General features: G+C 32.8%; 1 protein-coding gene across 9 annotated transcripts in view; it reads left to right on the top strand.

Moving 5' to 3' along the window:
* Positions 1-12,879, top strand: part of CCDC91 (coiled-coil domain containing 91) — a 533,266-nt gene that overhangs the window by 390,533 nt on the left and 129,854 nt on the right. For 7 of the 9 annotated variants that reach the window (XM_074270657.1, XM_074270661.1, XM_074270658.1 and 4 more), the window contains exons 9-11: positions 6,387-6,479; positions 6,570-6,638; positions 10,895-11,071. In XM_074270657.1, coding sequence (XP_074126758.1) covers positions 6,387-6,479; positions 6,570-6,638; positions 10,895-11,071 — 339 coding nt within the window. The remainder of the gene's footprint in view (positions 1-6,386; positions 6,480-6,569; positions 6,639-10,894; positions 11,072-12,879) is intronic. The other 2 variants (XM_074270662.1, XM_074270664.1) reach the window with 1 other exon arrangement.

Here is a 12,879-nt window from a genome sequence, read left to right as displayed (position 1 = left end):
AGAGAACTTGATATCATACTATTTCCTCATATAGTTCATTTTGATGTCAGGTACATTTAGTTAATAGATAGGAGTTAGCTATCTTTCTGATTATTATAATGATGTGGTACAAATATTACAGGTTATGAGACAGAAATAGCTGTTTCATTTAGTAAAAATTAAAGGCAGATCTGTGATTTATACTTAGAAGTGTTCATTTTTTGTAAAGATGTTCATTTGTTCCAGTGTTTTGATTAAGATATCTTCTTTTTGCTTATTGGTTAGTCATTATAATTGTGTACAATTTAATACAGCCTCATCACTTTTACACAATGATAAACTAAAGTCTTTATTTCTAAACCTAGGAACAGGTTGTAAAAAGCCGGTGCTGATAATGTGGTGTGGTATGCATGATTTGACCCCTGACAAACACTGCTTCCAGACTAAGATTGTCTTGAATGAAGATTAGTAGCTGGAGTTTTATTGTTTTGTTTTTTTTTGGAGAGAGTTTCTTGCTCTATGGGTTAATTTTTCGGTTTTGGGAAAAATCTTGAACTACCCTGTTCTGTTTTCCTCATTCAATAAGGGGAATAAGAATACCTACTTCACAGGGCTATTGAGAAGATTATAAATGTTTGGAGTTAGAATATTTCTAGAACTGGGCTTTAATATAATTCCAAGGGACTCTTTCTACTGAATTGGCTATTTGGCTATGTATGTGCCCAGGGCTGTTTATTAGTTCAAGAGAGCATGGTGCTAATGAAGACCAGGCTCTGGCTTAATTTCCTTCAGGACAATTAATTAGAAAACATGACAGATTTACCATTAATTTGTAGCTAGCCACTTTACAAATGTTTAAAGATAGTATTTAGTGATGACTTTTTGTTATGCCACAGTCTCCTTGAGCTGTTGTACCTCAGTTTCCCTGCACTAGTTTCCCTTATTGTCCTGACCGAGTTTCCCTGAATTGTTCTATCTCAGTTTCCTTAACTGTTCTGCCTCAGTCCTCTTAAGTTGTAATACCCCCCCCGGTTCATTAAGACTGAGGACCATTTGCTCTAAGGTTATAAATTATCAATGGGAGATGAGGAGCAGATCAGGCATCCTGGCTTCTAACTCCCTCTGCCTTCAAAGAATTTTTAACACTGTCCCTCTAAGAGATAAGATCATCCCGGATACTTCAATTGATATTCTTACTTCTGTTTATTCAAACTTCCTGACTTTGGTTTTCAGTAAGAGTTTATTGCTTTCCCCATCCTGACAAAAAAAAAAAAACAAACAGTTCTGTAAGAACTTTTCCTGCTCTTCTTTTCTTTGTTTGAAAGCTATAAAGGGGTTTTTCATTCCCCCATTCATCACTGGATACTTTGAGACAAGAGTCCTGTCCAGTCAATTAAATGCTCCAATTAATAAAATATTAAATACTCTCTAATCTCTATCTTGCCTCAGTTTCTCCAGCATTACATTTTTAACTGGAGTTGTCTACACTACAAATTCCCTGTTTCTTGTATGATCCAGGGACACATAATTTGAACTCAAAAGTCTATTTTCTACTAGGACTAGAAGAATATCACCAGACTGATAATTTATCAATCCTTTTTTTCTACTATAACCCAATTCTGGCTAAATAGTAAATGCATGTTAAGATGCTTTCAAAAGGAAAGGCATTATAATCATGCAGAGTATTATTTTACATGGCTCTATGTTGACTTCAGATGACTTCAGGAACTATGGGAATCTTTTCTTCCCCTTTTAAGTGGGAAAAGCTGCACAGGGTGATTGTAATTCAAAAAGGTCAAATGGTTAGTGTGTTTAAATGCTTAAAATAGTTTGTTCTTCCAATAGCATTAAGAAAGTTCATTTTCAGAACAGGGGATTTAAATCGACTTTTCATGGCCTTCCCCATTATTTATTTTTTCTGATTAGGGGCCAAGTCCACAAAGCTCTGTCAAACTGGGCAAGTATTTTTTTTTAACTGCTTGTGTTTACATGGGAGAAAAATGATTTAGAAACTGTTTGCTAATAGGGCAGTACAGTTGGATAACTTGAAAATAATATGGCAAAATGGCTTCTTGTAAAGCTTTTGAATATTGAGAAGGAAGATTTTTATACATAGGTTACATGAAGTGCTGGTACCTGGTACTATAGAGCTGACATTCAGTTGTGAAAATTTGCTATGGCCACATGAACAGATTAGTATAGAAGATTATTGTATTCTTTCTCTCTTTTCTAGAAGGCTGTTAATTCACAAAGCTTTGTAAGTTACTGACCCTTTGTTTGCCTAACAGCTAGTTTTGTAAGCTTAATTTTTTTTTTCAAAAACTGTAGGAATTGTATGGAGTGAGGGTTACCAGAACATAGTGTGTATTATAAGCATGCTATAGTATTTATGTTAGCATCAAAATTACCCACTTAAAATATAGTTGAAATTCTTGATTATTCAAGATGCAAGGTCAGTAACCTAATTGGAAATGTGAATCTGATATAAAACAAAACATGGCCAAAGAGATAAGGTTTTAAAGTTTATTAATAAATGTTAGTGCTCTGAATGAAATCACTTAATCTATGCTCCATGAAATTCATACAAGGAGAAATAATTCCCCTTTTAAAATTTCTTCAGCTTTTTTCACTGTTGGCAGTTAGTTTTTGTTCATATCATTTAGATAGACATTATATTCTGTCCTTCATATAGTCTTCTTAATGTGTTATAAACTGAAATTAATTATCCATGATTTATCTTCCATATGGATGCATTATTAAGTTTGGTTTATTTAGTATTTTTGCAGTTCTAAAATTGGTTCAATTCTAAAATTTTCTGCTGTGGGGAATTTTTGTTACTGTCCTTGACTTGATTCCATGCTACATGCTTTGTTTTATATACTCTTCTATCATCAGTTTCATTCTGTCCCAGCCCTAAGCTAACTCTTCTAGTGGAGAACAATATATTTGCCTGATAAACCTTTTGCAACTTTTACTTATTTTATGCTTTCAAAGTGAAATCATACTTTTTTTGATTTCCTTTAGGAAGAAAAGAGCAAAGAAGAATATAGCCTAAATCCTTACTTTCTTAGAGTTGGAAAAGACAAAAATGAAGGAAGATTGAATTTGTTCACCTCAAATTAGAGCTATAAATGATCATTTTAAATAGTGAGATAAAATAGTGAAGTGAAAAGAACTTCCAAGTCTTAGGGCTTTTATTTTTACTAGAGACAGTTTAAGACTTCTCCTTTCTTTTGGAGATACTAATCTGTTTGGTGGTTTTTGTTTTAGTAATGTTATTACAGTTTTTAAAGGTCTGTTCTTACTAATTGTTGTAGAACTGGGCCTACAGAATTGAAGATCTTTTGTCAGTAGTCAAATTATACTGATTACATCCATTTACATATGTGTTTGAAATGTTCTTTCTTTCTTTATTTTTATCTAGAAAGTCACATTTTTGTGGTTTAGCCTTGTCATATACCATTTTCTTAAAACTGTCCAAGTTTAAGCAGTTTGAAAACTTAGGTAGGAGGACATCTGTTTTAATACCTTTATTTTTGGAGGAGAAGTTACTTTCAGAAAAGGCAGCTTCAGTGATATGGTTGCATATCATTGGGGATTCTTTTAATATATATGATGGGAGTTTTGTTGTTGTTTTGGATTTAAACCTAAGTGTTATGCTCCACATAATAATACTTTGTATTTTGTCTGGGATTTTATTTTCTGTTTACAAATTGAGTCATTAGTGGAGAGGCTGGAGTATGTGAAGGGATTCTGCTGTCTCACCTTTGATTTGTTTTCCTGAGAAGTTCAAAGGAGTAAACTCCCCTTAAAGGCGGGAACCAAAGGTGTGAACTAGAGAATTGTTAAGTACTGACTTAGCACTAAGTAAGAACCTAACATGGACCAACTAAGTTTTGAAGGTACTTATATCTCCTGTTTTTTTTTTTTTAATTGAAAAAACTGCTTAACCTGAATGGATAAGATATTGCTTCTATCCAAGGGATTTTGTTTTAGAGCACCAACATTTAAAAGGCATGCTTTTTTCCTTTGGTGGCTATCCTGGCTCATTATTCACTATATCATCCCTGAAGGTCTTCTTACCACATATCAACAATAAAAAATGTAAACAATACTATGTCATGTCAGTGCATATTAATTACTTAATGAATGATATAAACAATAAATATTACAGGAGTTCATAGGAAAGAGAAATCAGATCCAACTTAGAGCCAAGGAAGGCTTGATAAAAGAATTACAATTTGAACAAGGTCCTAGAAGATAAAGGCTAGAGAGTGACATTTCTTCACTTACCTGAACAGAACAGAAGTGTAATGGTTAAAAAAAGTACAAAGGGCATCAGAGTAGGGACAATAAGTGAATAAATAAGTTTGACTTGAGCAGAAATTTCTTTTGGGACAGAGAATATGGGAAAAGGCAGGTTACTCTTTTCCACACAAGGAAAAGTCATTCTCTTAACTGTTAACTACACTTAGTAATGACCTCGTTCAAATGGTAAGAACTAGCTATGTGTGCCTTAAATCTATTTCTTATTCAAGAAACCTTTGTTGCACAGTTATTTGCCTAATACAGTACTGGACATTAAAGAATATCAATGAAATCTTAAGAAACAGCCCATGTTCTTAAAAGCTTACTAATTGTGTCAGGGAAGCAAGATTTAGATGCAAAACTAGATAATAATGCAGCATATAATATAACCAAATGATCACTTGGGTGGTTAGGACAAGAAATATTAAAGGAATTAAGGAAAGGTAAATAATGACTGAGCAGGACTAGTTCAGAAATATTTGTGGGATGTAAGGACTGAGTTGAACCATGACTGAAGAAATTTATATGGAAAATTGTGAGGAAAGGAATATGTTTAGAGGATATCTGAGAAAATAATGCTGTAAAGGAGGAGAATATAGCATACCATTTGAGCATGTTGCAGAGGGAAGAGAGCTAGGCTTGCACTCAAAGAACATTATTTAGCAACCTAATTTGGTCCTTTACTGCTTGCATTGCCTTTAAATGTGGAGTTTGGCTTCTGTGATTCTGTCTAGCTTTAAATCTGATTATATAGTAAGATATGTTAGTGAGAAGAGAATTATAGGAATAATAGAAGTAGACTCTTAAATAGCAATTCTGGAACTTGGGGCAAATTCAGTGAGAGATAGAGTAACAAACTAATTCAAGAACAGTAACATTGGGAGAAAAGTTTGCCTCTCCTACAGAGGGTCTAATCGTGGTTCCCATAACATGTCTGGCACATCGCCCCCATCTTATTCCTGATCTCTGGAAATTAGAAAGTGTCAAGTATTGACTGAGGTATAATGTTGATGTGTTCTCTAAGATATTGGAATAAAAGCTAATGGTCTAGCTCTATTAACTCTAATATCAAGTAGCCTTAGATATTACATAGTATCATCTTGGCCTCTTGTGATTTTACTTAATGTGTCTGTGGTAAAAAGAAAAATATTGTGCTGCAAAAGCTGTAATTAATAGAATTATTTACTTCCATTCAGCAATATTCTCTACTATGAAAAGTATTTGATTTAAGGATGATACTTGTCTTTCATATATTTTACTTATTAACAGCATTTGATCATTTATTTTGCTATAAGCTTAAAATCCTAGTTAATTTTAGTTCTTTATCTTTCTTAGTTTGATTTGAAAAGAAATTTCCTATTCTGTTCCCATTTTATTCATCTCTCTCTTTTTTAAAATGTATTTTGCTGAGGCAATTGGGATTAAGTGATTAAAGACATACAGCTAGGAAGTGTTAAGTGTCTAAGATCAGATTTGAATTCAAACTGGTGCTCTATCCACTGCCCCCTCATATCATATATCATATCATACTTTAGTTTGGTGAAATGAGAAATATATCATGAAGTACTTGAGAAAGGTGGCAGTGGTTGGCTGTTAAAGTTCTATTTAGATGAACTTCACAGTATATAAATGTATAGTATCTATATTTCGAGTCAATAACAATACCAGTCTTAATAATACCTAACATTTAAATAGGGCTTACCACTATATTTATTATAATAGGCCAGGCACTTCTAAACATGTTACAATTATAATTCTTTTTGATCCCACAATGTCTCTTGAAAGAAGAAACTATTTTTATCCCTATTTGGATAAGGATGAGGAAACTGAAATAAACAGGTTAAATAACTTGCCTAAAATCACATAGTTAATAAGGGTCTGAGAGTAGATTTGAACTCAAATGTCTTCCTAACTGCAAGCCTGGTGTTATAACAACTTTACCACTTTGCAGCAGCTTCATTACATGTCGTTAGAAACATTCTGTGTGGCAATTGGAGTTCAGCAACTCTCCTCCTTTCTTTTAGTTCACTCCTCCTTTATCTTAGATTATTTTCTAATCATATTCATATTCAAACCAATTTAATTATCTTTCCTTAAAGCATCAGAGGCTTCTTGATATGCTTGATGTAGAAAAGGAACATCTAACAGAAAAAATAAAAGAAGCTTCAACTCGACAGTCTCAAGATCAGAAGGTAAGATTCCAAGTACCATTGGAGAAAATAGGTCTCATTTCCTCAGATGATAGATCTAATATCTTTTGGAAACATTTGTGTGATTTGCAGGAAATATTGGGAAAGTATTTGACAGAAGAAATGCAAAGAAGTAAAGATGCATTAGCAACTGCAGCAAAGGTATTTCCATATATCGGTTTCTTTATAAATGGGTGAAATTTAAGAAAGGTAAGTTGGTTAATTGTGTAATTTATGATGTAATAGCTTCAGAAAGAGGGTCTCCTTCTTCATTTCTCCTTATGTTTATTTTAATTCAACAAATATTTAAATGCCCATGTGCAAAACCCTATTCCTTATAAATACAAAGGCATTTTGAAGTATCTTTTACTATTGGAACCCTGTCTTCCCAGAATCAGCCGGAGTCAGGATAATCAAAAGTCTTTATTCTTGGTCTTTTGCAATAGCGGTCAGGGGATTAGATCTAGCAATCTGCACAACTTCTTCTTCTCTCTCCACTGCCAGGATAATGCCTCCACCCACTCATGTCATTTCCCCTTCTTTGTCCACACCCACCAATCCCGCCAGCACAGAATAGTTGGGGAGGGTCATCCTTCAAACATATTAATAGAGAATTGTCCAATTGGCAATTAGTCTCACATGCTCCATTATCCAAGTGCATTTGTTCAGTTCTAGCCCTTTAAATTTTATCTCTAGGTATCTAGCCGGGTACATAATGGTTGAAGAGGAAGAGTGCCTTGATAGCTAGGATATAAAGAAAGACTTTGGATACAGTGTTGTACCTGAAATAAGTCTGGAAGGAAAACTAATAATTCTAAGAAGCTAATTCTAAGAATTAGATGGATTCAGTTCAATAACCAGAATTAAAGAATAGTCCTTAATAGCTCAATGTAGGCCTGAAAGGCAAGATGGCAGAGAAGGAGCAGAGATTCACCTACTCTCTAAAAATGATTTTATGTAATACTTTAGAACAAATTCTGGAGCAGTAGAGCTATAGAAGGCAGAGTTAGGTAATTTTCCAATTCAAGACAACTGGGAGGTTCTGAAGAAAAAATCTACTACACCTTAGTGAGAGCTAAATATAATCCAGCACAGACTATACCACCACAAACCAGATTCCAACAGATCGGAAGAAGCCCTTGGGAATGAGTGAATAAGTGGCAGTAGTGGTGGTTTCTGGACATCTGAGAATACAGACATTAAGGGGGTCAAACAATTAGTAAAAAGGAGATTACAGGAGTCCTTTTGCTGGCACTGGGGGGGGGGAGGGCGTATAATTCTGTTTCATTGCCCATTTTTGGATCTGGGTCATAGTCCTGGGTCTCAGACTTAAGGCAAAAAGGAGCATTAGCACATCAGTCTACAGCAAGGGACAGGGAGACATTCATTGGTCACAGTTACGGGTAGAAAAAGTGCTTATGTTGCTCACAGAACTGTGTATGGTACAGGAAAATAATAAAAACATGTATTTCTACATCATAACACCTTGGAAGAACTGAAAACTTACAGTTCTCTAAAATTTTCTTTGAAAATAAATTTTGAAGAACAGTATCCTTTCCACTCCAGTAGTAGAGCCCCATTTTATCAGAATTAAAAGTCAAGAAATAGGCTGGAAAATAAGCAAAGCTCACAAAAATTCCTGACTATAGAAAATTACTGTAGTGACAGAGAAAGATCAAAACACAAATTCAGAAGAAAACAATAAAGTCAGAAATCCTATGTTCAAAAACTCAAAGAAAAAAATTGATTGGCCCAAAGCCATGGACGAGCTCAAAAATAATTTTAAAAACAGAGTAAGAGAGAAAGAGGAAAAACTGGGAAGAGAAATGAGAGTGCTACAAGAAAATCATGCAAAATGAGTCAGTAGCTTGGTAAAGGAGGCAGAAAAAATATTAAAGAAAACAACATCTTAAAAAAATAGAATAGGCCAAATTGGTAAAATAAAATAATACAAAAACACAAAAATCCAATGAAGAGAAGAATGCCTGGAAAATTATTGGAAAGTGCCACCTCATCCAGATAGAGAATTATAAAGACTTTGTTTGTTTGTTTTCTTTCTCATATTTTATTTTTACATTTTTAATCTGATTATTCTTATGCAGCATGATGAATATGGAAAGATATTTAGAAGATTGAACATATTTAATCTATATTAGGTTGCTTGCTGTTTTGGGTAGTGAAAGAGGGAGAAAAATTTGGAACAAAAGCTTTTGCAAAGGTGAATATTGAAAACTATCTTTGCATGTATTTATAAAAATAAAATACTATAATGAATGAAGAAAGAAAAGCAGAATGTGTCAAATGGAAAAAAGATAATACAAAAATTCATTGTAGAGATCTCCTTAAAAAGCAGAATTGGTCCTATGAATTTGATGTACAGAAAATCAGTGAAGAAAAGAATCCCATAAAATATAGAATTGGCTAAATGCAAAAAGGAGAGACAAAAATTCAATAAAGAAAGTGATTATTTAAAAATTAGAATCAGGCAAATGAAAGCTAATGATTCCAAGAGACATCAAGAAATAATAAAACAAAAACAAAAGAATGTAAAAATAGAAGAAAATGTAAAATATCTCATTGGAAAAACAACTGATCTGGAAAATAAATCTGGGAGAGATAATGTAAAAATTTTTGGACTGAAAGCCACAATCACAAAAAGAGCTTAGACATCTCTTTAAAGCAATTATTAAGGAAAATTGCTCTGATGTCCTAGAACTAGGAGAGAAAATAGAAATTGAAAAAAAAAATCTACTAATTACCTTCTGAATTAAATCTCGAAATGAAAACTCCCAGGAATACGATAGCCAAATTCCAGAGCTCCCAGGTCAAGGAGAAAATATTGCAAGTGAACAAAAACAAAATCATATCTTGTGGGGCCAGTCAAAATAACACAACATTTAGCACTTTGTAAACTAAAGGATTTTAGGGCTGTGCATATGATATTCCAGATTCTTACAACCAAGAATCACCTACCCAGCAAAACTGAGTATAATCCTTTCGGGGGAAAAGATATTAAATGAATTAGATCCTAATTAAAGGATCACAGCTGAATGGAAAATTTAACTTTTGAATACTAGGTACCAAAAAAAAAGTTAAACAGAAAAGAGAAATCATAAGGAATTAAACAAGGTTAAACTGTTTATATTCTTACATTGGGAAAATGATATTTGTAACTCTGAAAAACTTTCTCATTATTTGGATAGTTAGAAGGAATATACAAAGAGAGCATAAGTATGAGTTGAATATGATAAAATGATTATCTAAAAAATTAAAATAAAGAAGTGAGAAAGAAGAATGCACTGAAAAAGAAGAGACAGAATGGGGTAAATTATCTGACATAAAAGAGATAATGAAAACAATATTCATGGTAACTCCATTTTAAATGGAAAGAACCAATAACGACAAAACAACAACGATTGAATTTTGCAAAATTACAAACAATAAACATGACTCCAAAGAAGAAAATTGAGCATATACCTTTACTCCTTTATAGAGGTAAGGGGCTATGGATGTGGTACATTGCATATATTTTCAGATTTTTTTTCTATCTCTTGATTGTTTTTGCTGATTTTTTTTCTCTTAATTCCTTTTTTTTTTCTTAGAAAATGTTAGATGAAATGACTCTCTAGGAGTTAGAGGAAGAGGGATGCTAGAATAAATTCTTTTGGTGTAAAAACAATGTAATATCAATACAATTTTATTTAAAAACTATCCTATAAAAGTTTTTCCATTGTTGACTATTTTATACTGAACTATTGGTCTTTCATCTGAGATTTATTTTTGAAAAGGACGATGGGAGAGATGATCCCATGACATACACATGAATCAGTTTTAAATAAAGGAGGGCTATGCATGTCACCAGGCTCACTCTCTCCTTTAGAGCTATCTGGATCCAGTGGCAAGATAGAGATCAGGACGGCTGGATATGGCCCTGGATATAGGGGGAGACCTTGGCCTTTTTAAGCTAATGTCTTTAATAAGAATCAGTTTAACTGAGGCAATGCCCAATTAGTGATTAATAATAGTTAAGTGCAAATCTCATCTGATCTTAGAAGATAATCAAAGTCAGACTTGGTTAGTACTTGGATGGGAGACTGCTGGGGAATACCACTGGGTGCTGTACCTGCCATTAATCTTTTGCAGGAAGCCTCAATTAATGAAACTGTATCTCAGAAACCCAAGAAATTGTGTTGAATGTACTTATATAACAAATATAGATATGACACTACAGTGCTGACTATAGATACAATTTTAGTTTTATAAACCATGCACATAAAACAAAATTAGACATAAACCTAATAAAAATAAAGAGTAGTCTATCTGTGATAATATTCTTATTTAGTAAATAACTATCTTCTTCAAATAATTCTTTTTTTATCCTTGTCTTTAACAATATTGCTTTCATTATTGTTTCAAAGCTTGAGAAAGAAACAATGAAGGATGCAATTTTAAAAACAGTAGAAGAAGAAAGAAAAAACTTGAAAAAAATTCATGCTGAGGAGAAGGAAATTTGGAAAGCTGAGCATGATAAAGATCAAGAAAAAATATCTCAGGCAATCCAAGAAGCTTTACAAGAACAAAGAAAAATAAGTCAGGTCAGTAGGCAACTTTATGGAAATAGAACTTCTTTTGTCTTATTTATTTGAATTAGCACTATTTTATCTTTTAAAATCACATCAGTTGAAATTATAATTTCAGAAATGGTAATCAATAATGGTAATTATTGTTCAGTCAGTCAGTCATATCTAACTCTTCATGACCCCCTAGACTACATAATACCCCAGGCTCTTTCTACCCTCCCTCTTATCTGAAAGTCTGCCCAAGCTTATGTTCATCGTTTCCATGATACTTTCTATTTATCACATTCTCTTACATCCATTTCTTATACTGCTTTTATATTATATGACCAATTAAAAAATAACAATAAATGTCAATTTTATCATTCCTTTTATAAATAATTGTATATTTCTGTTTTTGAATATCACAAATTTAAATTAACTATTTTCTTTTGTTTATTTTCCCTTTAGTTTTTAATGCAAGTTATAGAAATCTCAGCATCCCATTTAGTTTACCTGGTCTAGCCTTCATATTTTGAAGAGTTCCTGAGAACTGTAAGAGGTGAAGCTCTATGACCAAGGTCACAAAACTAGTAGGAAGCTCAGCAGGGATTTCCCATTATACCATTGTGTCCACTCTCAGATGCTCTTTGTAGATTTCATGAGCCAATTCTATCTCATCATGTTAGTAATCTCAGTAATCTTCTTGTGTACTTCATTGGATTTAAAATCTCATCAGTTTAGGTACTCTTTTTATTGTTACAGGTAACAGTCTCTTTATAAATTTTTTTTATCCCATGAGATACTTGCCCACTGAAATAGGCTATCCATAACCTTAAGTATAGAAAAAGAAGTGAAAATTATGTCCCAATTATCATAATAATTAAATTGAAAGGGAATCTAAGAAATGGGATAAATGCCTTATGCCTGCTGCTGTTTTATAATCTATTTCATTCTATTATTTTGTATCTCCTTATCTCATTTCTTATAGTATTTCATAAAAATTGCCTTTGAATATATAAGAGATTTTGTGGCAGCTAAATGGCATCGGGAATAGATTTCCAGACCTGAATAGAGTACCAGATTTCTCTTCCTGAGTTCAAATCCAGAAATTATCTGTATCTTTACCTGTCAAATGAGCTATAGAAGGAAATGGCAAACCACTCTTTACTTTGTCAAGAAACTCTAAAATTGGGTCACAAAGAGTTAAAAATAGTTGAACAACAACAAACTCAGAAGAGAAGCAAACAGATAAATAGGAAGAAGAAAACCCTGTGATTTCTGAATACTGGGGATCTTCGGTTTGCAAAATTTGCCATGCAAGGAAAGGAGGAGATAACTTGAAACTTGACTGAGATTTTTGGTGGGAAAAAATAATGGAATTACAAGAGTACATCCTATGGTATAATATCCCATATTTCTAATTTTTAAACTTCTATTATTAAAAGATAAAAGAAAGATGTAATTTTTATGCTTTAAGAATGACAACTAGGTAATACATTTTCCCTACCCCTCCCTTATTTTGCCTATAGTTTCTAATCAGTTTCTAACTTTAACTATGATGAGCATTAACAAATACATATTGATTTCTTACTGTAAAAATTAATTTGGCCCATTTTTTTATTAGAACATATTTCTAAAGATGTTATTCATTCTGCCTATTTAGGTTAAACTTGACCCAAACCAGGCATATGATTCAGACTCAATGGCTAATTTTCAGTGATATATATAGAACATGCAAGATAATAGAAATAACTTTAATATAATTAAAAGAATACACACTCAAATTAAAAGGCTTTAGAATGCTACTCCTCTCTATCACCAACATAACAATAGCAACCATTCAG

Source organism: Sminthopsis crassicaudata, chromosome 5 (genome assembly GCF_048593235.1).
Source record: "Sminthopsis crassicaudata isolate SCR6 chromosome 5, ASM4859323v1, whole genome shotgun sequence".
Lineage (NCBI taxonomy): Eukaryota > Metazoa > Chordata > Mammalia > Dasyuromorphia > Dasyuridae > Sminthopsis > Sminthopsis crassicaudata.
Note: the sequence above shows the minus strand (reverse complement) of the source record. Positions and strands in the feature narration are given on the sequence as shown.